Genomic DNA, 26,531 nt, shown 5'->3' with positions numbered 1-26,531 from the left:
TCTTTGAATTTGTACACTACTTAGCTTCACATGAATTTGTCATTTAGTCTGTGCACGTAATTTTAATTTTAGTGCATGCATTTGGATGCTGTTGTAACTTGTTAATATGAAGTGGTGCTTTTAAATCCTTTAAATGATTAAGATTTGCCATAGTTACTTGAATACATGCTGTGTTTATTGTTAATAATTGGTTGTATTCCAAATAGTGAGGATGACATGTGTAAAGGACTATCAAAAATTTTCTTTGTTAGGGTGTTGTTGCAGCATATATGCAAAGTAGTGAGACTCGAGCTGGTTTATAAGCACAGATGTGTAGGCTAGTGGCAATGCGACTTCTTGATGTGTGTGCGGCACGTGCAGAAATGTGAACTATGCCAGCAGAGGCAGAACACAGCCTGTGTGGCTTCTGTAAAGCACACTTGGCAGGCAGTCAGGCACTGCACTCTGTATGCAGCAGAGGTGCAGGACTAGGCATTAGCTAGGGCTTGTCAGACCCACACAGTTTTCCTCTATCTGCAACGTCCTCTTGGGACCTGTTGATTTAGCGTGGCAGCTGGCATGTTCGCTTGATTGCGTGAATGGCAAAGTGTGCAAGCTGGCCATTGTGATAGAGTAAGAATGTCATGTAGTTCACGTAATGTTTGTGTTGAAAAACAGGAGTTCTTATTAGTGGGTGTTAGTTGCATGTCAGAACATACGCTGTTGTGTATGAGATGTAGCTAACATATTGGGTTATTCTTAATACATATATATTGCCATGTCTCCAATCTTGACAAAATGGATTGTATGTGAAGCACTTTGTCCCGAACATGTGTGCCAAGGGAAAAGCCAAAACAAAATATTCGTAAATGCCTAGTATCTTGGACTGTTTGAGACATCGAAACAATATTTTGGCAAATGATAGCTCACAAAGAATAATATTTTGCCATGTGATTAACATGTGAAACTTTAATATCTACGGTGATACTAAAGCAACTGAACAGTTTTCAATGAAATAATGAAGGGTGGAATTGGAAGAAAGTTATGAAGGAATTTCATATCTGCAGTTGTAAGTATTGCTTATTATTTGATTGATTGATGTACTTTATACATATCTTCAGAGTTAACATTTAATATTTGTGAGAAGTACTTCACTAAAGTATTGGCCCCCCTCTCTCTCTCTCTCTCTCTCTCTTTTTAAAGCTGCATACTGTCATTGAACAGAACCTCCAGGTGATTTAAAATACTAATTAATCTTTCCCTCGTAAGAAAATCATTCATATTTCTACACATACTTGGAGCTGGTTAGTATTCAGTGATCCCATTTCCTCCTCCTCAGTGAGATCACTTGATGTAATATTCTGTTCTCAAGTAATTGAGGTATGCATGTAGCATTTACAATTTTATCCATAGTGTTCAGTTTACACTCGTAAGGTTGTTTAATCACATGAAATCTGGAACATGGTGTACCAGATGCCCACTCCACAATTTGACAATTATGAGAAAGTAAGTAGTTAAAAACTTCGTCATTAGCAGTAACTATGCATTTAGGGTAGGGTCGAATTAAGTTAGATAGTAACAGAAATGCCTCGTCACCTACTGGAATCTAAAGGGGTCCAGAGTTCTGAATTACAGAACCTAAGTCTAACTTAGACACGCTCTGTATGGACATTGAAGGGGATTTCACGAGTGCTGAGCCACTACAGAGCTCTTCTGTGGGCAGTATGTGTTGACCTGCAGAAACTCTATTGCCCTGTTAGGCCTCTGCTCTGTCAGTGCTGTGTGTGGTGTGTCTATTAACAAATGTGTCCAAACAGGACCAACATGCTGTTAGTATTATCTTTGCTGCCAAAGGACAAATAAGACATCTGTTGGAGAATAAAGAATGTGTATCAGGCAGCATGTCTGCCAAAAACTGTTGTTGTGGGATGGTGTACCAAGGGGTGACACTGCTTCATGACATTTATATTGCAATGCCATAATGCAGAAGTTACGTCAACTCAAGTGGGAGACAATCAAGTGCCCACCCTGTAGTCCTGATCTCTCACCATACAATTATCATGCTTTTGGGTGATTAATAAAATGTCTGAAGGTCAGCAAATCCAGTCGGAAGACTGTGCAGCAGACAATAAGACTACTTCATGCAGCAGGACATGGTGTTCAGCAAAATGTGTATCTTCAATGTGGTGTGTTAGTGTGATCATTTTGATGCTCACAGCAGTTCTGCCTGACTGGTGTACAGATTCTGGACTGCACAGCCTTAAAAATCCAAACTTTTTGATTGCTGCTTGTAGAACTTCCTGTAAGGTAATTTACATTGGCACTGTTAGTGAAGTCATTTTCAAGTTTCTAAAAAGTTTATTACTGACAAATTGAGTATACCTTGTATTTTGTTTGTTCTGTGACCATTTTGTACAACAATGTGGAACATGTCAGATACAATAACACATGCGAATTCATTTGGCAGCTTGGAAAACCTACAATGGCTGGATGGTGTGCGAACCCTGCTGCCCTCAAATGAGTCCAGTGCATTAACCACATTACTTTGAATATGTTCTGGGAAGGAACCAAATTTACTTAGTCTAAAAGGAGCTTACTTCATGTACAAGAAATATGATCAATAATAATTAGAGCACGAAGCTTTCACATCTAACAATAATAAATGAAAACAAGTGAGCACACAGCACACTTCAGAAAAATATAATGTACGAACACATGCCAACATTATATCTATTATAAGTATTCTTGCAACTGATTACCTTAACTGAGGTGGTGTACTGCCCTGCATCTGAAACTGAGGTAACTGGAAATCATCATGAACAGTATTGGGCCACAATTCCCCCCCCCTCCCCCCCCCCCCTCACACACACACACACACACACACACACACACACACACACACACACACACAGCACAGCACAGCACATGTTTTAACAGATTAAGACATTCTCAGTGGTACTGTAGAACCACTTTTCAACTAGAAAGATTTTTAACTCTGCTTTAAAAGCTGTTTGTTTCTCCAACCTCTTCATTATTTTGGCATTGTGTTTTAAAGAATGACACCAAAGTGGCTTGCTCTGCATCTAGGGACCTCAGTTGTGAATGTTATAAGTAGGTTGGCTGTCTTGGTGTTATAAGACTGTGAGAATGTGTGTAGTAATTATTGCAGTTTGGATGAAGTCAGGCAGTGAAAGTATTGTATAACACTGGCTAAAGCAGATTTGTAAGCACATGTGAACTGGGCTGTGTAAAGAAGGTAAATAAATAGGACTAAATGAGTGTTGCATTGTCTTTGACGTGTTATTACGTAGTGTGGGTTCTTTTGCAAGCCAAAGGAGGCCTTATTACTTGGTGTCTTTTCTTGAACTACTTTTCCTGTAACATTTAAATTTTGATCTGTAGGTTGAAAGAGTATTATGAATTGTTCATATTTCCTACAAAGTAAATGTGGCCATTAAAGGGAGGTAATGCATTATGAAAAGTGGGATTGCATAGGTATGCAGTTCCACAGAACTTCCTGGATTGTGTGTGAGTTACATCAAGTTTTTGTTATTGACTGTAGTTACAAATTTGCAGAAGCTGTTGCCTGTGGAAGATAAAATCATATTCAATCACTCCTTTCCAACAGTTTTCACACCCAGCTCTTCCATTACAAAACATTTTTGGGACATTTGTGTTCCTGACTACTATCCTTGTTTGCGGGGGCAGGGGGGTGAGATTATATACATAAAAATCATATTTGATGTGGGTTGCTGTTTCAGTGCTAATTATGCTGGAATATCCATTATAAAAATAGAAATAAGATGTATAATTAAGATAGCAGTGTAGGTGTTCCTTTGGTGTGCAACAATGATTTCAGGTAGTAGTAGTCCTGTATATCTCCTCGTGAAATAGTTGGTATTGTGGTAGGTGTAAAAATGTTCAGTGGCACACCTGCCCATTTAATGGTGTATGTATGTTTGGCACACCCTGCAGTGAGTTTTTAAATGTAACTTGTTGCATCTCCCCACCATGAAGGCAATTACACTGTGAGAACCTCTTCAAGAAAGTCCCAATTAACATATCTTTGCTTTGTTTCGCTTTTGTACCCCCCTCCCCCCTTACACCCTAAGCATTGCACCCTTTCTTCATTGTTGTTAGTGCCCTTCATCTGATGTCCTGTTATTTATTATACACAGTTCTCCATAAATTTCTGCAGTTTAATTCTTATTTACTTTAAAGTATAGTGATGTGGAATAAAATTATATTTTCCTAACACTTAATCAAAACTGTATTTTGATCACCTCATTTGTAGACTTCGGTTTAATGGGTATATAACGCAGTTAATATTTTGCTGGCAATTAAGTGCTCCATTTCTAAATTTTGTGGCACCCTTCAACTGACTGGTGGTATTTCAGTTAGTAGAAGTTCTTGTTAAAGTGAACTCTATAGGTGTTGAGGGTATTTTGTTCCACTGGAAAAATGATTAAACTAAACTTGTCTGTATATGAGTTATAAGACTTAAATTCTGGTGAACCAAGTAAAATGCGTATTGGGAGTCTGTTAGAAGTTTACCTATCTACGGGAAAACATAAGATGACATTTGTTGTAGATAAATATTTGAAAATATAAGAGTGCTGTAGTAGGATTTAGCTTTTGTTATAGGTAAATTGAAGGTACAATCTTGATATGTAATGTTAAAATGAAGTATAGCGGGTGAAATTGGAATCCATGGTAAAGGTTCGTGAACCACTTTTGTATATATTACGAAGGTTTCCTGAACCACTTTTGTATATATTACGAAGGTTTCCTGAAGAATTAATACTGATAACACATTCTTGCAAAGAGTAATACAGTGACCATCCACTGTTAATAATGCTATTTATTTATACAAATAGCACTGTCATTGGTTTTGAACTGGCAGGTTCATCTTCAGGTGGTTGTTAACATCTAGAATACATCTGTTGTTTACTTTAACTGTGGGCTGTTTTCTCTCATGTTGCAAAAGTTTGTTGCAGTGATGGTGCTCTACAGCAGTAAGTGTGAGAAACTGCCTTTTTTAAAACTGAAACTGTACGTAATAATGAATGAGATTTGTTTACATTGTTTTTGTAGATAGCCCAGATAAGTTTTAGGTCACTTATACTTAACTTAATGTTGCACAGCCATGTGAACAGGAACCCGTTGTTTCAAAATGTGTAATGTGCAGTTTGTTTAAATTAGTAACAGTGGCTAGTTGCTGTTTTCTTCTCTGCAAAAATAAACCTGAATTTTGTACACAGTCTCAGTTTTTGACAAAATAATATTTTTACTGATTTGCATGTAACACTGTCTTGTGAAAAAAAATTGTAACATTTTGAAGGAATAGGCTATTTTTATTTTGTTAAAAATCTGATTTATAGTGTGGTTATTCTGAACCTGTAATTAAAACTAAAAATAATAAAATTAAGATTTTGTCATGTCTTCGAAAACACTTACTAGTTGAAACTTCGGTGACCACAGAGGCTAGGAGTAAGACAAAAGCGATACATATGTAACAGGGGTATTAGCTTAAGTTACTAGTGGTTTCCACACATTTATCTGCAGAAGTTTAATGAACTTGAGTAATAGTGGAAAGGAATTTTGTGACAGACAATAGTGGAAACCATTGGAAAGTTGATGTGTTTACAGTAGGGTGACCATTTGATCATGGTTTTAAGGGAGATATCATCTGAACATTTGTTGTAAATAATGTTTGTTTCCAACCAATAGCTGAATACATAGTTCAAATAGCAGGAATAAGAACACCATACATAAAGACCTAAGAATCGCTTTATTGGTCCAAAAAGGGGTCCGATATTCGGGGTTTCTCCCGCAACCATTAAAAACTTGGTACACTGTTTGAAGAAATTTTTGGTAGGCAACTCTTACACTATAGGTGAATATCTTAACATAAACTGTTACACCAACTTAAAGTAAAAATGTTAGATTTCAGTTTGACAGGATTTGTTACATGTCAAGATTAGGTATTTTGGGTATGATAAATTTTTAAAAAGTGCACAACTGTTTCATTCGGACAGTTTTAATTCTGTAACTATTAGCACCTCCAGCTGACTGTGGTGTAGTCATATATCTTGACAATCTCCTGACAAATGATCAGTAAGGTGAGTATCATATTCATGCGTTCTATGTTTTTTATGTTATACTTGACTTGTTCCACACCAATGAGAATCGTCTAATTTTTGCATCTATGGAATGAAAGCTGAATCCAATGATTTCAAGGGAGATTTAGTTGCAATAATGTAACTATACAAATCTTAAGCGCAAAATTGAATTTTAACTTGTGGCTTAATGTTTCAGAGCTTCATAGTTAGTGCAATACTAGCAGGACTGCATAGAAGTGGAAATAGTAGAATATTGGCAATCAACTGTGTGGTGTGATGCGAAGTTGCAAAATATATTGAAACATCACAACCCCTGGCAGCTGCAATGGGGCCTTGAACCATATTTATTTTTATTTTCTATTATTTTTCTTTTACTATCTTCCAGTTAGATTTCAATTTTTGATGTAATTTGTCTTTCAGGTTAAGTAGCAATCATCTACACAAACCATATGCAAACATAAATTATAACTGCCGTAATTGGAAATTATGTTGTTAAGATTGTTGTCAGCAGCAGCCTGTAGTGACACTTCTTGATCTGACATGTAAAGTGAGATGATTGCTGAAGAGTGATAAGCTGTCATCACATGGAACGAGGCAGCAAATATTGGTGTGCATGACTGGAAATCCAGTGTTTAGAGACAGTGCCATTAGCCCATTGCACAAGCTGGTTGACATGATTTTGTGTTCTCTGCGCTCTCCAGCGGCAATTCTTGACTTTGCGTCTCACAAACCACACAATATGGACAAGCATAAAATTCCTGTTTTTCTCTACTAAAAAGCATGTTTCGTGTCTTGTAATATACTACGTATGTTGTTCTGTCTGTAGTATACATAAATAAAACTTAAATATCCATGTACATGTTGTAGTAAGACAAAGAAGAAAGGCGCATGTCCACTCAGTAAGGACATCGGCTTATAAAAGTTCACAAAATCAGAAACTCGTTCCTGAAAGTGCACTTAATTTATGTAACAATAATATTGTAGAAGGTTTTTTATATTGATTTAGTAAGAAAGTCTCACAAACTTCTATGAAACGCAAAGTGGAAAAACAAATTGGATACAGTGGGTGGTGAAAAAGCTATCTACTGTTTCATATTGAGGTGCTCTACCAACCGTGTTAAACTGAAGTTCTATGAGGGACCTTGTATGTAATGTTGTTTCTGAACGCTTTAATCGCCTTTATGTTACTGACATTTAATTATAACAGGTCCTACAAAGAATGACACATATATGATGACTCCTTCAATGTGTCATTGCCTTTGGTGCACTTCCATAACACAACTTAAAACATAAAAATAGCTGAATATGGAAGTTTTTCAACCACCAGTGACACTTCCTGTCATTTTATTCTAACAAATCATCAATAATGATGCATTCTCAGGACACTATGTGATGGCACTTAGTATATGTTCATAGTGTGTATAAAACCCTCCAAATATGGGCTTCTACTGAACAAGACAAATACCATTTGCTGTCTCAGAAGTTCTGCTTGTGATGTAGAGGATTCTTCCTTCATATTGGTTCTACTTTGTGTAGCACATTGCCAAAATACCACAGAACTTACTTTTTCACATAAGGAATGGCTCCTTAGCATGAAATAGCGGGAAGCAACATCGCGAAACTCGTAAGTGCCACATCGTTAAGCTAACTCATCCTGTACGATGAGTGCTTTAGTGTGATACTGATCAGCCAATAACATAGTTTCATATGCCAGCCTTGGTATGTAATTAATTGGAAAATTTTTGCAAAATATGGAGGCGAAAGAACATGAAATATGGCATTGCTGCATCTGCCAGCACGGTGTTATAGACTTGTGCTTCCATAGTAGTGGCTCCCAGTACCATGTGGGCAATAAAATACTTTTTTAGTGAGTGTGCACTGAGAGGTGAAATAATTACTTGATTTAATAAACAAAAGATTTGTTCCAGATCAGAAAAGCAAGCCAACTACCCAGCGTGCATCTCAAGATAGAGATCAGAGGAATGTAAAGTTCAGCGACTCGCGTGACCGAGAAGAACGTAATAACTGGAAAAATCAAGAACGAGGTGGTCAGAATAATGATTTCAACAGGTTGGTGGTGATTGGTAAGAATTAAAAGTACTTGGAGTAACTAAACACACAACACTGAGGATAATTTTTTTTCTTGTAGGGAGCAAAGAGATCGTGATACTGCAAGGCCAGAAGGTACAGAAGGAAGATTTAGAGGTCGTGGTGGCCGTGGCGTATTCCGTGGTGGCCGCGGAGGCCCGCCTATGCGTGGAATGCGTGGTGGTATGGGCTATGACACTCGCGGAAAACGTGAATATGATCGTCAATCTGGATCCGATAAAACGTTTGTATTACATTCATTTATCAGCAAAACTAAACTGCTTTTGGAATTTTGATTATTGTACTGTGACATTGATTCATATTTCAGAGGTGTGAAACCTGTTGACAAGAGAGAAGGTGGTGGCGCTCATAACTGGGGAAATCACAGGGATGAAATACAGTAAGTTAAAGAACATGGTCATACTATCCTCCTTTGTGGGTATAATTGTGTAATTGTCACATTAGCTCCTATGACATGAATCAATTTGCTTTGCGTAACATTTTGGCTGCAGGTTCCAACAGTCATGCTGGGTGTGTGTGTGAAACAACTTCTCATGTGAATACTTGTAATTGCAAAATAGTTAAACATTTTTTTCAGCTGCAACAACACAACTGGTTAATTGTCAAGTTATGTGGTAATGGAAACATTCATGTGGAACTCCTTTGAAAATTTATTGCAGCATAAAACTGCTTTAACATTTACCATTTTATGTTTGGTTTTATTTCTTGCAGAAAATACTGTTAAACCTTAATTTCTGACGATACATAAAATGTGAACATGGATGGAATAAAATAACAAATTGCGTGGAACTCTCAACTAGGAATGAATTTAAAAATTTACATAAAAATAAAATTTCTGTAGTTTCATTGTACTACCTTGTATATTGAGTCATTGCTAGAATATCCCAGAAGGTTTTGCTCTTTACAGTAAACTTAAATTGAAATCACTGTTTCCTCTTGTGCCCCATAGTTTGAGAAAAACATTTCTGGTGTTTCAAATAATTTGCTTGAAAATTAACTGGAATGGAAGAAAAACTTCGAGCAATTGAAATTTGAGAACAGTGTAGGTAAGTTAATTTTTAATCTGCTGGAGAAAGGTAAGCCTCGTAATATTGGTTTCTTGCAACTAAAGTATTTGAAAATTTGAGCAGACATATGCAGTGGTTAGTACTTCCACATGTATTGGAGAGAGAAAATCCCAATCCTCACCCTAACATCTCATTTCAGGTTTTCTTGGGTTCTCAAAATCATCCTGTGGAAAGATCAGATGGTTCCTTTCAAGCTTTGTCCATTTCGTACTCTTGATTCCTGTTGATTCTGTGTCTGTGCAGGTTCCAATGAGCCAGTCAGCTGGCTTTCTTGCCATTTACTTTCTTTCATTGTGAACTGTCTGTGCAGTTTAATATATTGTTCATGTCCTTAACTTTGAAGCTGCAGGTGACATGCTCATTTGCATTTAGGCATCTCTGAAAGATTTCATGGGTCGTGGTGTTATTGCATCAGTCATAATTTCCTGGCAACTTGTATGTCGTAAATAAATTTCATGTAGAATGTTTTTCTACTGCTCTGGAAAATTGGGAGTCGCATTCTAGTTTCACCCGCACACTAAGAGCTTAAGTCTGTAACCTTGCTTCAAGATGACAGACATGTACATGCCCATTAAATGTCTATTAAAAATAACTAATTTGATTTTCTTGTTACATTCCTTTAATGCAATCCTCATGATAGTTCTAATTATTCAATAAAATTTTTCCAATTTCATACAGAAAAATTGGAAAAATCGCCTGCTGCTGGAGCATCAATGTATTTCTAATGTTTGTGGAAAAAGGATGGGGCACACTGTGTGTGTGTGTGTGTGTGTGTGTGTGTGTGGGGGGGGGGGGGGGGTCCAACTAAAACATTCATATTTATTTACATACTACACGAATATGTAATAAAAATGGGGGTTCCTATTTTAAAAAACGTAGTGGATATCCGTTTGACCTGTGGCAGCGCCATCTAGTTTCCCCTCTTCCAGCTAAACAAGTTTAGTTTTCGTAGTTTTTTCATGAGATATTTGGCCTGATTACGATCAGTGGACCACCCTGTCACTTTCAAAATCTCTTACTCTCTGTAGTACAGATATATCTAGCATATGGTTATTAAAATTTTAGTTTGATACTTTCTCCTGTGGCTTGCATTTAAATTCAATAAAAGATATGTATGAGTAAATGTGGATTAGGGCACCGTTTCTGTGTTTCTTGTCTAATGAAGTTGGCAAATTTATTGATCTGCTGCACTAGTGTGTAATGAAGCTTCCACTTGGTTCCGAATAGTTTGGGTTATTATTTATTACTTCGAACTTTACATTGCCGGCTCAAAAACAAATTAGTTTTTATCACAGTCTTCATTAATTTTAGACAAATGAGGTAATCTGTTACACTTAAGATAATTTACTGCAAAATATTGATGGTTGGTGTGTTATAAGGCTGTACAGTTTATGTATATTTGGAATATGGGTGTAATTTCCCTCCCCATTGTCAATCTGTGAATGCTATGAACATGCTATGACTGGGTGATCTTTAATCAGTTTTAAGAATGTGAAATCCAGTGGTGAATGGTTGGGATACAATGTAGTAGCTCAATGGAACTTCGTTCTTCAATGCTGATTAAATTTTCTTGTGGGGATGCAGGTGGTGGCCTCCACTGGTGAAATCTTGGCTGTTTCTTTCTATTTTTTAAATGTAGTAGTTTGGGTTGCTGTATGCTGTATTTACTTTGAAGTAAGACAGTTTTTCTCACACTGATCCCTTTAAAGTCTTGTTGCACATTTTAGTACATAAATCCAGATTCAAGAAACATGCACGTATGTAAATACCTTTCTGTTTTTGGTTTGTAAGGGACCAAAATTCTAATCGAAGGAGATCGAAGTGGCCGAGGTAAAGGAACATTATGAATTTGGTAGTAGTAAAAATTTAATTGCTGCAGTAAATGCAAAATTGTGACAGTTAAATATGATATTGAAAAACTTAAAGCAATGTGTTGTGATGTTAAGCCGGGTTTTGTTAAGCCATTGATAGGTAGTCAGTTAACTTCCTAGCAGCAGTTAGTGCCCCCAGTCACAGCTTATGTTTGGGAAGAGACTTAACTGTAGTCTTTCTGATTGTTAGCCATTCATGATGTAGATTTAAGGGACACAGTAACATTTGATGTGCTGCTTGAAGAGGCAGTACACGAAGCAGGCCTGCAAAAACATACTATGAGAGTATTCTTTCAGATGCATCCTATGATAGTACTTAAAGCAGTTATTAAAAAAAAATCAATGTCCAATGTAAGGAAGCATACAGCACTTTATCAGAGTAAGAAAATGCCTTGTAGTTTAAGCTGTGGCAGGTGTTTACAAGAGTGTGGGAACACAAGAAGTGGTGTACTTCAATGTTTGTATAATTTTGTTTGGTGACTTGGAAATGACACCTTTTGTAGGAGTGCTAATTTACAGAACAGATTCCCTTTACCACCTGTGTGGGTATAGGGTATCCACTAGGCACATAGGTGGATAAGAGATCATCAATTACAAATTTATTGGTTCTGTCTGTCTCTCAAGGAATAAGACATGTTACGCTGAGAGAAGGGTTCAGAATATCAACAACACTCGTGTGAACATTCAGAATTGAGAAGGAAAGGATTTCTTTTTGTTGGTTATCATAGAATGCAGTATTTGGGAGGGGGGTAGCAGCAATGATAGGGGATGGAACAGTCAAGACACCTTTAAACATAGCACCATGAAAGACAGCATTATCCCATACACATCTCATTAGCAAGAAAAAATATGGTCTACAAAAACAATAACTGCAAGTAACTCACGTTCTTACCAATAAGGTCAACCATTTGAACATGGTTCACATCTTTGAAGCATCCCTGATTGCTCAGAATAATCCATTTCCAGTCAGTCTTTCAGCCAGGACATACTGTGAGTATTTGATCATTGCTGTATTATGTATTCCTATCAGTATATGTTTCAATGCAGTGTTCTTCTTCATTGGCAAATTAAAATTCTTCTTTATTTTGTCAGACATACATGTGTTCAGAAGTTTTTCTTTATTAGTAAGTATTTCTCTCACATTAGTTTTACTTGGTATTTTATGTATTGGGTTGGGTTGGAAGGGGAGTAATATGCTTAGCATATGCTTGTACATATTGCACTCTTGCTACAAAAGTGACAAAGCAAAATGTTAGATTTACTATAAATCAAGAAAATGTTTTTGGTGATAATAAAGCAGTAAGACAAATTTATCAGCACTAACAAGAACAGATTTAATGCCAGGATCAAATTGTGTTTGTCATTCATGGTGTTAACCCCCAAAGAACTGAGTCTCTGTCAAACCAGGAATGTATGGCTGCAGCCCCATGGACCTGAAACAGTTAAGTCATGGTAGTAAAAACACCCCAAACATCATTTCTGACCTGAACTACTTTTGCTGCACCCAAACTAGTTGCAGAAGCTTGTGAAGTCTGTTTTAGTGTTGTGATCAGACATACAACTGACGATTAAAGATAACTTTTCTAGAATGAAACATGTGGAGATGTAACTTTCAGTGATCTATTTATGCTTATTAGGGTTTCATTTCTAATTAAGGGTGACATTGTGGAAGATAGATTTCACTAATAGATTTTTGGTGTCCATTGTTGCAAACACGTTTTTGGAAATTAGATGAAACCTTTCAGTCAGCTCACAGTTCCTTTAGCCATATTAAAGCCTGTTAGTAAGACACTAAAATGACTGAAACGTGATCAGTTATTAAGATAATCAGCATGTGCAGAGAATATCTTTATAATAAGAATTAGAATAATTCTTTGGAATGATTTTTTTATTGGTGAACTTTGAACACCCTTCTTGTTTTCATGAAGAGAAAACTGACTTCAATAAGTTTTAAACAGGTCTTCTGATTTGCATGTAACAGCATAAATCTCTCTCCCACCTTCAGAACTGATAGCAGTAACAGTTCGTCCTATTTGAATATGGATGATTTATTGCTGTGACATTGTGGCTCGTGAAGAAGTACTTCATCTTCTTTCTTTGCTACCACATCACTTTCATTTGTATCATAGGCTTCTTTCATTTTTACACATTAGGTTAGCAGAACATCTGTCCTTTGCATTATAATGCAATATGACAGGTGGGCACACAATGACAACATAATTTTTCCACATGGAAGCAGATCAGAAAAAGCAGTGTATGAGTATATTTTTAAAGAGACAAAACGCAAAATATCCCAATTGACTTCAAAACACAAACTGATTGTTAGAAAACAATTTTTGTAAAGTGAAGGAACTTGAAATATCAACAGTGCATCATTGCAAGTAATAAAATCTTCACACTTTAATCAACAGTATCATGTTTACTTTGGAGAGCTAACATTGGTTAAATTAGAAAATCAGCTTTTTATGATCAAAGCACATTTCAGTTTGTTAATTAAAACTGATTAACTTGAAATTTCCTAAACTGATGCCTTTTTGTGACTTCAGTCTAAAAGAATGACAGGACCCAGTTGTGAACTTGTTAGTGATCTGTTCACTATGTAATTCACTTCTCAGCATTGCAGCATGCTTTTTATGAGTACCAGCTCCAGCACTACGCCAGTTAGTGACACAGCTACCTTATAATGGTCAAATTATAAGATAATAGGAACAAACTTTTGATGATGGGTACAGTTTCTTCAACTGTGATAGTAACACTTGGACAATGACTATTTTTGGGTTGTCACTTTTGTTGCAAGGGTGCAGAGTTTAAACAATCTAAGATTAAGGTTGTTTTTGGACATATTAAAATCTTTTGTGTTAACTGTCAAAATAATATCTTTCACAAAAGCATTTAACAAACGGGACTAATCAGTGACTGTGGAATTACGCTTTGATGCTCAAAGTGAACTCCCACCAGTAACGACCTCAGCTGTATTTTAATAGTTCATTTACACACTTTCGTGCTCACTGTATGCATCCCAAGAATGAAAGGGAATGTTGTAGAATGGTCCTAACCTATAACAGGGACTAGACACAGTTTTGATGTTGGATTATTCATCCCCTCTGGGTCTGAAGTCCTCTTAAATGTTAGGTGTTCTCAAAAAGTTGGTGGTATCTGAAAAGGTATTGCAACACCAAGGTTTTCACAAAGGGAACATGTGACTTGGAAATAATATTGTAAATATAAGCAAACCAAGCAATTACTCAGTCATCCCCAAGAGAAGTTTTATAATATAACACTACATTTAGGTTTGATAATATCCTCAGTTTGCTGAAGAGGGGCTATGGGATTAAGGTTGGGTAATTTAGCTGGTTCGTATAGTATGTCTGAGTGTCTGTCAAACCAGGAACGTGTGGCTGCAGCCCTATGGACTTAAATCATTTAGCCCAAGTCATGATAGGAAAATACCCCCAAACATAACTTCAGACTTGTACTACTTTTGCTGCACCCAGACAAGTTGCAGAAGCATCTAAATGAATCAGGTGGTGTCATTGGCTCACTTATCACATTAAATTGAGACAGCCGATGATCACCATAAGGACCTCAACAACTCGTGTGTGTGTGTGTGTGTGTGTGTGTGTGTGTGTGTGTGTGTGTGTGTACAGGGCATTTCCCTCTTAACCCCTCTCTTAACAGTGAACATTTTGGGATGTGGCCATAATACACCCTCCACACTGCATGGTAAAAAAACTCATTGAGTCAGTTATATTAGACACCTTGCATCATTTGAGAAGTCAGAACCATGACTCATCATACTGTGCTTCACCTGTTGAATCACTTTTGGCCATTTCAGTGTTTGGCCCATTGGAGATGTGCAGCTTTGTGCCACTCTTAAGTATTAGCCTTTGCGACATACTTAACTTCAGATGTCCCAAGTGTCAGCTCAGAAACTGGTTAATATCGACCTGCATCGACAACAGTAATTTACATGGCTGCCATATAAACCATTCCTCGAACACAATGAGCAGTTAACCTTCAGGCAACTTCATTCACGGGGTGGTTATATCCACTTCAGAACAGTTGTCCGCCCCGGTAGCTGAGTGGTCATTTTCCATTTTTCCAGAACAACAGTTCATTTCAGCCATTGTCCTGTTGACCCATGCTACTTCACTGCTTCCATACAAGGGAGTGATGCACGTACACACTAAGCAGGTAGCTCTTGAAACCTAAATGTATTCACTGTCATTACACTACAGTCAGTGATGGCGGATCAGATGACTGCATGGTACCATTCATGGATGATCCAAAGCACTTCAAATTGACTAGGGGCTCAATAAATGTTGACTAATGTTTGGTCGGGTGAGCTTATTTCTGTGGCATATATGTTTTGTTTTATTGGCATTTTATTGCTGTAGGAGTTGGAGTAATGTTTTCATTGTTACTTATCAGGCAATTTTCTTCTGTAGCAATTGCAATTTTTACATTGGTGATTTTATGAATCCTTGTTAGTGATAATTTGTTTATATTATCACAGGTTCAATTAGCAGCATGAGACTTAGATTATTACATTCGTCCATTGCCTAAAGGATTAAATAAAGTGAGAACCTGTTAAGTGCTGACTGAGTGCTATTCTGGTCAGGTAACTCATGAAATATTAAATTCATTCACTTATTTTATGTGTATACAGTTTAAATATATTCCATAGCTGCTTAAAATTCTGTTTAATGAACTGTGCCATAATGTTCTCAAGAATGTTCCTTTTAAATCTGATTTAAAAACTTCTTGATTTGGACCTCACTATGTCACGTTTGTGACAAAGCCCTACTATCTCAGATTAAGGCAATGCACCCAGATGACTGTACCCAAGTATTGCTCAGACAGGTTTTGTGTAAGAGCAGTGGACAAATAATTGGTTTCCTGCTCAGTGTCAGGTGTTAATATGCATAGTGGAATGGCTATTACTGGCACTTAGTGGAATTGGCTATTTATTTATTTATTTATTTTTTCCTCTCCTCCCTGTTAGGTTACATCTATGTAAAAATGAGAAATAATTTGTGAAATACGGACTGAAAATCGGAAAGCTGCGGGTGAATACATGTAAACTTTGCAAAATAGTACTTCAGTTTTTAACTGAATAATGTGCCTTTATTTCAGAGATGTTGGTTGGGTTCTTTGACAGGTAATTGATCCTGAGCCAGAGTGAGCCAATACATTCCTTTCCAAACCTTGACAGTAGTCTTTCACTTTTGAGGGAAGACAGCAATTGCAGCAAGTATGTATTTGTCCTCAGTTCATGTGTAGGAGATAATTTGTTCGGATATTTTTAGCATGAAATAGCTGAAAGAAAATTGCCTTTAAACATCTAATTTTTTTTTTTGTACAGTATGCAGGTATGTAAATTACCTGTGCAGTAAAGTACCACACCTGGTGTTTGGAAGCGATTGTTTAAAAAAGAGTTGTCACAGGTGCTGAGAAATGGTAGATTAAATTAATCTGGACTCAATAATGGACCGGAACTAAAGAATTTGCTTAAAGATCCTCAGAGGTTCACACACGAAAGGTAACTTGATGGAAAAAGACATAACACATGGCAGTGATGTGAATGTCATTACTATTTAAGCAGACACCTTGCATTTTATCAAATGTCTGGAGAAGGGAGGGCAAAGATTTGTGTATGGAATCAATTGCTAGCTTCTTCTGTAGTGGTCAATCCAAGGATTGGTTTGCAACAGCTACAATGGCAGCTTGTCTCCATTCTGTGCGTCTTTCAGCTTTTCTCTTCATTTCTTTATAGGTGTTACATCTCACATCTTTCACGATTTGATCCATGTACCTCAGTTGTGGTCTTCCTCTTGGTCTTTTTCCCTCGACATATCCCTGTATGATTGTGTTCAGGAGTCCTTTGTCTTAATAGATGGCCTGTAAATTGCACTCTTCTTTTAACAATGAAACTCCAGAAGCTTCTCTTCTCACCTGCTCTTTCCAGAACCACTTCGTTTGTGACCTTGTCGATCCATTTTATTTTGAGCATGTGTCTATAGCACCACATTTCAAAAGAATTTAGCTTCTGGTCTTCTTCTGTCCCGAGAGTCCATGTTTCAAACCCATAGCATGCCACACTCCACACATATGATTTCAAAAACCTTTTCCTGATTTCAAGGCTGATCCTCTTAGATGTTAATGTTTTTCTTCTTCTTAAAAGCAGCCTTTGCTTGAGCTATTCTACTTCTCACTTCTGCCTTGCTCCTTCCATCCCTGGTAATATTACTGCCCAGATAAGTAAATTTATCAACTTGTTCAAGCAGTTCATTGCCTACATGAACTTGGACTTTCACTTGATCTTCTTTGTCGCATGCCATTACTTTTGTTTTTGCTTTATTAATTCTCATATTATATTCTTCACCCATAACTTTATCCATTCTATTCAGTAGGACTACAAGATCTTCTTCACTTTCAGCCAGGACAGCTATATCATCGGCATATCTTATCATATCTATTCGTTGGCCATGAATTACTACACCTGTCTGAATTTTCCCTTACTTTTTTCAGCGCCTCTTCAGTGTATATGTTAACTATAACAGGGGATAGTGCGCAACCTTGTCGGACACCTATCCATATCTGCACCTCTTCTTGTTTTGTCCGTCCACAGATAACTGCTGTCTTGTTTTTGTACAGGTTCCATATCATTTTTCTATCTTTATGGTGTATTCCTACTTTTTTGAGTACCTCAAACATCTTATCCCATTTAACATTATCAAAGGCTTTCTCTACATCTACGAAAGCTATGTATGTTTTCAGGTTCTTATCGAGTCGTTTCTCTATTATTAGTTTTAGAACAAATATTGCTTCTCTGGTTCCTCTATCTTTCTGGAATCCAAACTGGTCTTCGGAGAGTGTAGCTTCGACTTTTTGTTCTATGCGTTTTAGGATAATTGAGGTTAATATTTGAGGCGTGAGTAACTAGGCTGAGCATCCTATAATTTTCACATCTTGTAGCATTTGCTTTCTTTGGAATGGGGATCATAATGTTTTTCTCAAAGTCTGTAGATTATAAAACTCCTGATTGTTTTGCTCCTCCAGATTTCAGAAGTTTGGCTGGGATATTGTCTCTACCAGGCGATTTGTCGTTTTTCAATTTATTCAGAGCTAGTTCAAACTCTTCTTTTAATATAGGTTCACCTATGTTGTGTGCATCTACTTCTGTTTCTTCTTCCATGATGTTTTCAGACAGGTCTGGTCCGCTGTACAGTTTTCCTATATATTGTTTCCATCTTCTTGCAACATCGTCATCCAACATATTGCCATTTTCATCCATCACAGCCCTACACTTGTTTCTTCTGTCTCCAAAGCAATGTCTCACACATTTACAGGCCTTGTCAATATTTCCCTTGCTAATGTTGTCCTCAACTGAAATACAGAGATCATAAAGGTATTTTTCTCTTGCTTGTTTTGCCTCTCCGTTGATTCTGTTTTTCAGACGCCTGTATTTCTCTTGGTCTTCCTTCTTCACAGAATTTTTTAATTTCCTTCTTTCTTTCATCATATTTAGTAGGTCATTAGTGATCCATTCCTTCCTTTTTCTCTGTCCTTTCTTTTCCTATTACTTCGTCTGCTGCTTCTAAAATACCAGTTTTTATTTTTTCCCAGCTGCTTTGGATGTCATTGCAGCCCTGTGTATTTGTTTTCTTGTCTGTTTCTAGTTGATAGTGCTTCAGTGTATTTTCGTTTTTCAGGTTTGTCAAATCCCATTTACATGTACTTCTTTTTTTAATGTTCTTGAATTTTAGTTCAGTCGTCGTCATAACGAGTATGTGGTCACTTTCCACATCACAGCCTGGATATGATCTGCTGTCCTTAACTTGGTTTTTAAATCTTTGCTTCACTAATATGAAGTCAATTTGGTATCTGTTAATGTCACCAGGCATTTTCCAAGTATATCTTCTTCTTGGATGATGATTAAAGAAGGTATTTGTAATGCAAAGTTTATTTCTTTGGCAGAATTCTAAAAGTTTCTCCCCTCTTTCATTTCTTAATCCTAATCCAAAATTCCCTGCCACATCCTCTTCTTTACCTTCCCCATCCTCTTCTTTACCTTCCCCAACCACGGCATTCATATCATCCCATGATGACAAGGTTTTCAGCTCCTTTAATTCTGCCAATTACTTCAAGGTGGTCATACATCATGTAGATTTCATCATCCTCGTGCCTCGTAGTTGGCATGTATACTTGGATTATGATTGTGTCTCTTGGTTTAGTTTCCAATCGGACAAAAAATTATCCTCTCACTATGTTGAACAAATCCTTTTACTCTTAACCCCATGTCTTTATTGAGGATAATTCCCACTCCTGCAATCCCGGGATTGTCTTGTGCTGTTCCAGTGTGTATGATTCTGTAATCCCTTGACCAAAAGTCGCCAGCGGTTGGCCATCTCATTTCTGAGACTCCCAGTACATCAATATCCGTTCGTTTCATTTCCATTTTCAAGTTTTCCAGTTTACCACATTTAAGAAGTGAGTTGACATTCCATGTTGCTATCCTTCTTACATCAATGCTTTTGTATTTTGGTATCTCTTTAGTTCTCCCCGCCCGGAGATCCGAATGGGGGACTATTTTACCTCTGGAGAATTTAACGAAAGAGCTTTCCATCATAAGCTGTTGATACTTGGGATACCCGCCCGGGTCTTTAATGGAGTGGCTTCCCGTTACCTTCTCCATTCTATGCCATTGGCCACCTTGTGGCTCCTCCGCCTTTAGGAGCAGTTTCCCACCCCAAGGGCAAGAGAGTGCCCTTCCTTCTAGCCACTCATCCGCCCTCCTAGAAGGCCATTGGCAATTGATAGAAGGTAATCTCCTTATCCCGGGAGATATTCGGCTCAGTGGAAGTATAGGTTGGAAATGAAAGACCCCTAGCCCTCGAAACCTAATAGTGTCAGGGTCGGAAAAGAACAAGAGTTGGCCGAGGGTGGCCAAATAGGAAAGATAAAAGTGAGGAGCCTGGCATAAGTAAGTGGAAGCAATGCCAGGACTCAGCTCGGGACTCCGTGGCCGCCAGCCACGTACTCGCTAGGTGAGAGTCCCTGAAGTAAAATTGCTAGCTATTAGAGGAAAAGCTTCTGAGTGAGCACAGCTAGCTGTGGGAGAGAGTGAAGTGAACATCTAATTCGGCAACTCTGTAAATTATGTATTGATATAATTATAATTTTCACATGGCTGTATTTCAGAATAAAAAGGAAAAAACGAATACTCATTCAGTGCTGGAAATTTTAAACGTACTTCAGTCATTTAATTTATTGTGGAAAAAGCAGGTATAAGTTCTGACACGCTCATTGAACCAGGCTTTCAGTTGTGTGTGGAAGCAGTTGTTTTAAAACAGCGGCATTAGATACAGGCACTTCACGAGATATCTTTTAACTGAAAATATTTTCGAAAACCTTTTATTTACTTGCAAGCATTGAATAAATGAAACCAGTGTCAGAAGTTTACTTGAGGATAAGGTTAGCTGTAGGAAAACGTGCCAGACCACACCAATCTGAAAAAGTTTTCAAAAGGCCTGGCCTGGAATTGGTATTAATAAATTTGAAAGTGTAATTCATCACAGACAGACTGACTTGAATCAAGTTGATATGTCTCAAATCCTTACAGAGAGCAGCAGCTTAAAGATTAATATTGAAATTTCATATCTAAAGTGTTCTCTTTAGTCAGAGAACAACTCGTGGAGTATCGTCACGTGCTCCAGGGGCTACTTCTCCTGTAAGTTGGATGGAGCTATTGATTACCTGAAAGTATTTCCTAGTATTAATATGCACAAGCACCTCAAGAAGGAAGTGGTGTTTGTGATATTTGTATTTGGCTTGACGTTGTGGATGTTGCAGTATGATTCAGTGTCCCATTCTGAAGCCAAAGCATGCTATTAAGATATCAGCATTCTTCCGAAACTGTGTAATTATCAGCTTGTTAATTTTGATTTAATTTGGCTTTTCAAAAATTAAAATATAGGTCATTTAGAGTTCCTGTTTCATAGCTTTGGCCGTATGTTGGATCCTACTTAGGTTTCTGAACAAAAATGAAAATATTCAAAGCGTTGAATCATTAGGCAGAAAAGTAAGATTAAAATATTGAAACAATTCAAATAAGGGTCATTCAGATTAAAGAAGTTAGCAGGAATGGGATTGAGCAGATGGTTTCTAATATAATTAGGATATTATTATTAGATTGAGTGAAAAGTCCCTTCAGGCAAATTGTAACAAGGGCTTGTGAATAAAGAATTCATCAGTGCTGTGCACCTAGTTATTAAACTGAAACTTGTAAATTATCTTGCTGAGAGGGTTGTAAAACTTGTGGACTGTAATAATTATTTATGAAAACTGGGAAACAAAAAATATGTGATTCGGGTTGTATATGAGCATTGTCATCCATTGCCAGCGATAGTCTGTTTCAAAGAAAAAGAATTTTTGAAAGAACGTATTAGTTCTCACCACTTAGCCTCTCAAACACTCTGCATAGTAGCGTTATAGCTTTTATTATTAAAAGTAATGCGGTAATATTAATAAAGTTGATAAAAGTGATAAAGTTGCTGGGAATATTGGCCAAATCTGAAAACATTTATAATACTTCAATGTGGTCATTGATTTACCCCATCCATTTTCCTAAAACACACACACAGAAAAATTAAAGCCATATTAGTGCATGATAGTGTTAGTTTAAAAGGAGCGAGTCCACTGGGAGAGTTGGAGGAACAGTGCCATATCTGCGTGCATGTGTTATTGAAGGACCACTCACAACTAGATGGCAATTAAGACATATCTGACAAAGTGGTAGAAGAAATGTTGGGCATGGTATTACTGCTATGCTGTGTTATATTTGGAGCTTAAACTAGTGGGACAGTTATTTCAGGTTTTGCTCTTGAGTGCTACTTCTGCAAAAGTGTGAAAAAGTTCTAATTGAATCGGAACGACAGTAGCCTTGTTCATTTACCAAATTATTTTAGCTGCTGTTCCACATTATTTGCATTGTAGACAGTGTTGCTATGAAGGTGCAGGCTAGTTAGGTATTTTTCCTTGTGTGTGTTCTGAAGGTGGACGTGTTACGTATAGTAATTGTTTCATTGATCATATGAATTGTCAAATTATTGGATGGAGCAAAACATAAAATGCAACCACTCACCTATAGCATATCGATGATTGGAGCGCAGAAAATGGCTTTCACACTAGTCTTTGAGCACTAGCTCCTCCTCTAGCGGAAGCACACGTGCGCTGGCTAGTTTGAACACTATTTTCTGTAGTGTGTTTCTGTGCTCCGTGCGTGCATTGATGCAATACAGGTGAGTGGTTGTCTTTCCCACATTTTTAAATTCTGTGTTTCATTGGTATAACAAACTGGTTACTTCGATTTTTAAGTTGTGGAGAAATTGCTTTGTGCAATGCTCAGCATCTAATCACAGCTCAGCAACTGGCTCAGTGAGGCAATGCTTGTTGGTCAAAAACATTTTCATATCCTTGATGTTCTAACAACAGTTACTTGCCACTCACAAGGAAAACAGCGTAAGGGCCATCACCCAGTTTTCCATTAAGTTAGATCAGTGGAACAGGAATGAAAGTAAGCGAATAAATGTTGGCTTGTGCATAAATACTTGACTGTTTCTGAACAATTGACAGAAGTTTAAGGTATTTTTGATGTACTTCATGTGCATTTTACTGTGTGATTTCCTGAGGCGAAATGACTGCTCAGTGGTTAGCGTCATGGCTTTTTAGTTTTGTGCCCCATGTTCGAAACAGTTATTTTGAGTCTTTTAACCCATGTCCATAAAAGGTTGGTACGTGAATGTTTCTTATCAAATTAGGGGATACAACAGCATTATATTAATTATAAGATTAAAGCTCAATTTGACAATGTGCTGTACTCTTCTTGCGAATATGGGCTCAGTTTTATAAATTGGCTCCCATTTTTTGGCAATTTTACATCTATTCATAAATTTAAACATATAGCAATATCTTGTCTGAGTAGGTGTAACCTGATCGCAAGTCACATGATTACTTCTGAATAACACTAAAATGACACATTAACTACTATAATTAATTATGTTGTTACTTCATTGCTGACAAAAACAGTATGCTTTCATTCAGTGAGACTATAGAAATTAATCTTTCACAAAACAATGTTGGTCTGATTCTCTTCTGTATAGGTCTTCAGGATAATTGCATAGGGTGTGTGTGTGTGTGTGTCGGTGTGTGTGTCGGTGTCGGTGTGTGTGTCGGTGTCGGTGTGTGTGTCGGTGTCGGTGTGTGTGTCGGTGTGTGTGTCGGTGTCGGTGTGTGTGTCGGTGTCGGTGTCTGTGTCTGTGTCGGTGTCTGTGTCGGTGTCTGTGTCGGTGTCTGTGTCGGTGTCGGTGTCTGTGTCGGTGTCGGTGTCTGTGTCGGTGTCGGTGTCTGTGTCTGTGTCGGTGTCTGTGTCGGTGTCTGTGTCGGTGTCTGTGTCGGTGTCTGTGTCGGTGTCTGTGTCGGTGTCTGTGTCGGTGTCTGTGTCGGTGTCTGTGTCTGTGTCTGTGTCGGTGTCTGTGTCTGTGTCGGTGTCTGTGTCGGTGTCTGTGTCGGTGTCTGTGTCGGTGTCTGTGTCGGTGTCTGTGTCGGTGTCTGTGTCGGTGTCTGTGTCGGTGTCTGTGTCGGTGTCTGTGTCGGTGTCTGTGTCGGTGTCTGTGTCGGTGTCTGTGTCGGTGTCTGTGTCGGTGTCTGTGTCGGTGTCTGTGTCGGTGTCTGTGTCGGTGTCTGTGTCGGTGTCTGTGTCGGTGTCTGTGTCGGTGTCTGTGTCGGTGTCTGTGTCGGTGTCTGTGTCGGTGTCTGTGTCGGTGTCTGTGTCGGTGTCTGTGTCGGTGTCTGTGTCGGTGTCTGTGTCGGTGTCTGTGTCGGTGTCTGTGTCGGTGTCTGTGTCGGTGTCTGTGTCGGTGTCTGTGTCGGTGTCTGTGTCGGTGTCTGTGTCGGTGTCTGTGTCGGTGTCTGTGTCGGTGTCTGTGTCGGTGTCTGTGTCGGTGTCTGTGTCGGTGTCTGTGTCGGTGTCTGTGTCGGTGTCTGTGTCGGTGTCTGTGTCGGTGTCTGTGTCGGTGTCTGTGTCGGTGTCTGTGTCGGTGTCTGTGTCGGTGTCTGTGTCGGTGTCTGTGTCGGTGTCTGTGTCGGTGTCTGTGTCGGTGTCTGTGTCGGTGTCTGTGTCGGTGTCTGTGTCGGTGTCTGTGTCGGTGTCTGTGTCGGTGTCTGTGTCGGTGTCTGTGTCGGTGTCTGTGTCGGTGTCTGTGTCGGTGTCTGTGTCGGTGTCTGTGTCGGTGTCTGTGTCGGTGTCTGTGTCGGTGTCTGTGTCGGTGTCTGTGTCGGTGTCTGTGTCGGTGTCTGTGTCGGTGTCTGTGTCGGTGTCTGTGTCGGTGTCTGTGTCGGTGTCTGTGTCGGTGTCTGTGTCGGTGTCTGTGTCGGTGTCTGTGTCGGTGTCTGTGTCGGTGTCTGTGTCGGTGTCTGTGTCGGTGTCTGTGTCGGTGTCTGTGTCGGTGTCTGTGTCGGTGTCTGTGTCGGTGTCTGTGTCGGTGTCTGTGTCGGTGTCTGTGTCGGTGTCTGTGTCGGTGTCTGTGTCGGTGTCTGTGTCGGTGTCTGTGTCGGTGTCTGTGTCGGTGTCTGTGTCGGTGTCTGTGTCGGTGTCTGTGTCGGTGTCTGTGTCGGTGTCTGTGTCGGTGTCTGTGTCGGTGTCTGTGTCGGTGTCTGTGTCGGTGTCTGTGTCGGTGTCTGTGTCGGTGTCTGTGTCGGTGTCTGTGTCGGTGTCTGTGTCGGTGTCTGTGTCGGTGTCTGTGTCGGTGTCTGTGTCGGTGTCTGTGTCGGTGTCTGTGTCGGTGTCTGTGTCGGTGTCTGTGTCGGTGTCTGTGTCGGTGTCTGTGTCGGTGTCTGTGTCGGTGTCTGTGTCGGTGTCTGTGTCGGTGTCTGTGTCGGTGTCTGTGTCGGTGTCTGTGTCGGTGTCTGTGTCGGTGTCTGTGTCGGTGTCTGTGTCGGTGTCTGTGTCGGTGTCTGTGTCGGTGTCTGTGTCGGTGTCTGTGTCGGTGTCTGTGTCGGTGTCTGTGTCGGTGTCTGTGTCGGTGTCTGTGTCGGTGTCTGTGTCGGTGTCTGTGTCGGTGTCTGTGTCGGTGTCTGTGTCGGTGTCTGTGTCGGTGTCTGTGTCGGTGTCTGTGTCGGTGTCTGTGTCGGTGTCTGTGTCGGTGTCTGTGTCGGTGTCTGTGTCGGTGTCTGTGTCGGTGTCTGTGTCGGTGTCTGTGTCGGTGTCTGTGTCGGTGTCTGTGTCGGTGTCTGTGTCGGTGTCTGTGTCGGTGTCTGTGTCGGTGTCTGTGTCGGTGTCTGTGTCGGTGTCTGTGTCGGTGTCTGTGTCGGTGTCTGTGTCGGTGTCTGTGTCGGTGTCTGTGTCGGTGTCTGTGTCGGTGTCTGTGTCGGTGTCTGTGTCGGTGTCTGTGTCGGTGTCGGTGTCGGTGTCGGTGTCGGTGTCTGTGTCGGTGTCTGTGTCGGTGTCTGTGTCGGTGTCTGTGTCGGTGTCTGTGTCGGTGTCTGTGTCGGTGTCTGTGTCGGTGTCTGTGTCGGTGTCTGTGTCGGTGTCTGTGTCGGTGTCTGTGTCGGTGTCTGTGTCGGTGTCTGTGTCGGTGTCTGTGTCTGTGTCGGTGTCTGTGTCGGTGTCTGTGTCGGTGTCGGTGTCGGTGTCTGTGTCGGTGTCGGTGTCGGTGTCTGTGTCGGTGTCTGTGTCGGTGTCTGTGTCGGTGTCGGTGTCGGTGTCGGTGTCTGTGTCTGTGTCGGTGTCTGTGTCGGTGTCGGTGTCGGTGTCGGTGTCGGTGTCGGTGTCGGTGTCGGTGTCGGTGTCGGTGTCGGTGTCTGTGTCGGTGTCGGTGTCGGTGTCTGTGTCGGTGTCGGTGTCTGTGTCGGTGTCGGTGTCTGTGTCGGTGTCTGTGTCGGTGTCTGTGTCGGTGTCTGTGTCCTTAGTTTCTTTGTGGAACCTCTCCCCTTACTTCTCACTGTAATTACCAAAGTTATCTGGAAGTTTGTTTTGAGAAGTGGGTGTCGAGGAAATGCACTTTGATACTGACATTAACACCCAACTTTTTAAAGATTGTCAACATGTTCTGCTCAATTTCTTTGTAGTTGTCTGCCTTACTATTTCCGAAGAAGTTTTTCGCAACTATAACTACTCCAGGCCAACAGTTCTGAATCATTAATGAAATTTGTCACGTTGGAATCATTGAAGAGCTTGCAAACCTGCAGCCCATCAAATATACCTGCTTTTAATTTTTCAGTACTCAGTGCAGGGAAAAATGTACATTTGTATTTGAAGCAGTTGCCTTCTTTATCTAGGGCCATAACACATAGCTGGATCAGTTGTAGCTCTAAATGCAATG

General features: G+C 39.4%; 1 protein-coding gene across 2 annotated transcripts in view; it reads left to right on the top strand.

Moving 5' to 3' along the window:
* Positions 1-26,531, top strand: part of LOC124721745 (plasminogen activator inhibitor 1 RNA-binding protein-like) — a 76,559-nt gene that overhangs the window by 4,086 nt on the left and 45,942 nt on the right. For both annotated transcript variants that reach the window (XM_047246848.1, XM_047246849.1), the window contains exons 2-4: positions 8,030-8,171; positions 8,251-8,433; positions 8,518-8,589. In XM_047246848.1, coding sequence (XP_047102804.1) covers positions 8,030-8,171; positions 8,251-8,433; positions 8,518-8,589 — 397 coding nt within the window. The remainder of the gene's footprint in view (positions 1-8,029; positions 8,172-8,250; positions 8,434-8,517; positions 8,590-26,531) is intronic.

The sequence above is a fragment of the Schistocerca piceifrons genome, chromosome X (assembly GCF_021461385.2).
Source record: "Schistocerca piceifrons isolate TAMUIC-IGC-003096 chromosome X, iqSchPice1.1, whole genome shotgun sequence".
Lineage (NCBI taxonomy): Eukaryota > Metazoa > Arthropoda > Insecta > Orthoptera > Acrididae > Schistocerca > Schistocerca piceifrons.
This window is presented reverse-complemented; position numbering and strand designations above follow the sequence as displayed.